Source organism: Helobdella robusta, assembly GCF_000326865.2.
Source record: "Helobdella robusta unplaced genomic scaffold HELROscaffold_8, whole genome shotgun sequence".
In the NCBI taxonomy this organism is placed as follows: Eukaryota; Metazoa; Annelida; class Clitellata; order Rhynchobdellida; family Glossiphoniidae; genus Helobdella; species Helobdella robusta.
The window spans coordinates 822382-825886 of record NW_008705459.1 but is presented as its reverse complement, the minus strand read 5'-3'; the positions used below and the strand labels follow the sequence as shown (position 1 = coordinate 825886).

The following is a 3505-nucleotide window of genomic DNA, read 5'->3' as shown; positions in this document are numbered from 1 at the left end:
TACAAACAAACTCAACAAGCGGAAAATGCGATGTTATTTCTTATTAACGATATATATATATATATATTCTACCGAATGTTTGGCGTTATATGTATATGTATATATATATGTATACATACATATATATATTGTTTATTTGTATTCTATATATATATATATTGTTTATTTGTATAAACAACAAGCAAACATTCGGTAGAATTTATAGAATATTGTAAAAAAAAATATATATATATAATATCTGTGTGTGTTTGGTGTATGTATATATTTATGTGTACTATGTGCTTCTTAATGGTCCTGGACATGACATAAAACTGCATCCACGCTGCCTTGCGTGCTTTTGAGCGAAAGGTTAGGCCCACCGCTTATAACTGGTGGTTGTCGTCAGGATGGGTGCCCGGATTTAAAAACTTTTCCCCAAATTACTCTTATGCCATCACAAAGAAAAACAACGGCCCCTAGTCCCCAGCATGCCTTAAGGTCAAGGAGTGCCAAGAATCCCTGGGAAGTATGCAATAGCGGAGGGATGTTGCAGACAAATTCAGAATGGTCCCTCTATGGTACTTAGACTTGGAACGCTCAATGTTGGATCACTGACTGGCCGCAGCATGGAAATCGCAGAAATGCTCGAGCGTAGAAGGATTGACATCTGCTGCCTTCAGGAAACCCAATGGAAATCGAATGGTGTCGTCATGTCAACTCAGACAAAGAAAAATATAAACTATTCTGGAATGGTCAAAAGACGGCCAAAAATGGTGTTGGAATTTTTGTCAGAGAACCGCTAGCCCAAGAAGTACTGGATATTAAAAGGATTAATTCATGTCTCATGTGGATCAAGCTTCGCATAGAAAAGCAAAAAATGATTATTTTTTCTGCATACGCACCACAAACAGACGAATCAGAAGAGATGAAAAATGACTTCTGGACTGCATTCTGTGACACCATCTCAACAATACCAAAATCTGAAACAATCCTGATTGAAGGCGATCTCAATGGTCACGTTGGAGAGAAAACAGGTGGTTTTGACAAAGTACATGGCGGTTTTGGCTATGGAAAACGGAATGAAGATGGCAACCGCACCCTTGAGTTTGCTAAAAGTCACGGGCTTTGTTTACTGAATACATATTTTAGAAAGAGGTTGGAACATCTTATAACATACAGAAGTTGACCATCAGCCACACAAATTGATTTCTTCGCTGTCAAGCAACAACACCGAAGGCTATTCAAAAATGTCAAAGTTATACCCGGCGAATCATGCGTCGCCCAACATAGACTCCTTATGGCAGACCTGGTTGTCGAACTGTCAAAACATAAGCCTAAACAAATGCCTCGGAGAATCAAAACGTGAAAGCTGAAAAGCAATATTCATCGAGAAAAATTTCAACAGATTATCTATCGCCACACAGTTGAACCACCAATCGCAAGCCAGTACAGAACCGTTTTGATAAACGCTGCAACTACAGTTTGTGGGAAAACTGGTACAAAACGTCATCATGAACGGGACACTTGGTGGTGGAATGACAGTGTACAAAAGGCAATAGCTGAAAAGAAAGTTGCATACAATCAATGGCAACAATCAAAGTCTGTTGATGACCATAAAATTTTCCGTGAGAAGAACTACTATGCTAGACGTCAAGTTGCACTGGCTCGGACAGTTCAGTGCAGAGAGTGGTTCACTAAAAGCAAAGATGAACAAATGAAATTTCTGTATCGTATAGCAAAACAAGCAAAGCGTACGAAAAAAATATAGTTAGTGCCTCATATATCAAAAATGATAATAATGAGATGGTTCTTGAACAAGATGAGATCAAGCTACAGTGAGAGAATACTTCAACCGTCTGTTAAACGAAACAAATCCCATCAATGTTAACTTTGACGCTCCACCCATCGAAGGTCCGATTCCAGACATCACTTTAGAAGCTCTGAAAGCTATGAAGGATGGAAAGGCAGCAGGGTCCTCTGGACTCACAAATGACATTATCAAAGCCTCTGGTACTGCAGGTATCCAAACGTTACTACAACTTTACCGTGAAATCTAGAGAAATTGCTCAATGCCGACTGAATATGGAACTATAGCATGACAGTCCCTCTATACAAAGGCAAAGGTGATCCATTGAACTGTTCGTCATATCGGGGTATACGTCTGTTAGAACACTCTCTGAAAATTGTCGAGAAAATCATTGAGAAAAGATTAACGTCGTGCATCACAATCGAAAATTATCAATTTGGTTTCCTAGCGGGGAAATCAACAATTGATGCAATTCACATCCTTTGGCAACTGCAAGAGAAGTACCTCGCAAAGCATCAACAACTATCACACATTTTTGTCGACCATGAAAAAGCCTTTGATCGAGTTCCCCGTAAAGCAATCAAGTGGAGTCTACGTCGACAACTCATTCCAGAATATCTTGTTCGACTTGTGATGGAAATGTATACGAATACTAAGACTCTTGTCAGCACAACGGTTAGAAACAGATGCATTTGACATCGGCGTTGGAGTTCACCAAGGCTCGATTCTCAGTCCATTGAAATTTATAACTTTGATGGAAGAAATCACAAAACCGATACGCAGTAGTGACATTTGGAATTGAGTATTAGCTGATGATATCGTTTTAACAGCCACGTCTGAGCAGAATGCAGCACAGATGCTTGAAGATTGGAACACCAGACTCGCCGATCATGGATTCAAAGTCAACATCAGCAAAACCAAAGCAATAAAAACTGGTGAACCCATCCAATCCACAGCTACTGAACGATGGCCCTGTTCAGTTTGTATAGCTGGTGTAGATAACAATTCAATCAAGTGTCAGCAGTGTAACCAGTGATGTCACAAACGTTGTTCAAAAATAATTGGTACTTTATCTAAAGTGTCCAATTTTGTTTGTCCTGCTTGCATCAATCCACAACAACAAATTCGAAATAGCACTGTTTTTGAAGCCATTAAGGTAGAGAAAGTCACATCGTTTCAATATCTAGGGGATGTTCTGGATTGTACTGGAACAGCTGAAGCTGCCGTTCGAGCACTCATACGTGCGGCCTCGAATAAATGGCATCTCCTTGCCTCTATATTGATGCGGCGTGACATCCTACTACCACTACGATCAAGACTTTATAAATCTGTGATACGTCCGGTGTTGTTATATGTTGCAGAAACATGGCCAATGACAACCAAACTGGAACAACAACTTCAACGAACCGACATGAAAATGCTCCGATGGATGCAACGAATTAGTCTAAAGGACCACATCAAATCTACCGAAATCCTGCGTCGTGCTGGTTTAGATGATATAAAGGACGAATGCCGGCAACGAATGTCAAACGAAGTGGAAACAGTGCCATAACTTCTCTTGCAGATGTTGAAGTACCTGGTACACGTCCCAAAGGCCGTCCAAAGAAGTCCTGGTCGCATACAATCGAGCAAGACATGAAAGCTCTAAATTTAAATGAAATGGATACAACTGATCGTCTTATTTGGCGCAAAAAGTTGATGGCAAAGAAAACAACGTCC

At 40.1% G+C, this 3505-nt stretch overlaps 1 protein-coding gene across 1 annotated transcript; it reads left to right on the top strand.

The window, feature by feature from the left end:
- Positions 1-554: 554 nt before the first annotated feature.
- Positions 555-1345, top strand: HELRODRAFT_70277 (hypothetical protein; the record flags this gene model as incomplete). Its single annotated transcript, XM_009031862.1, has 3 exons — positions 555-681; positions 702-1094; positions 1236-1345. The coding sequence occupies 3 exons, from the start codon at positions 555-557 to the stop codon at positions 1343-1345; spliced, it is 630 nt and encodes a 209-aa protein (XP_009030110.1).
- Between the last annotated feature and the right edge of the window lie 2160 nt (positions 1346-3505).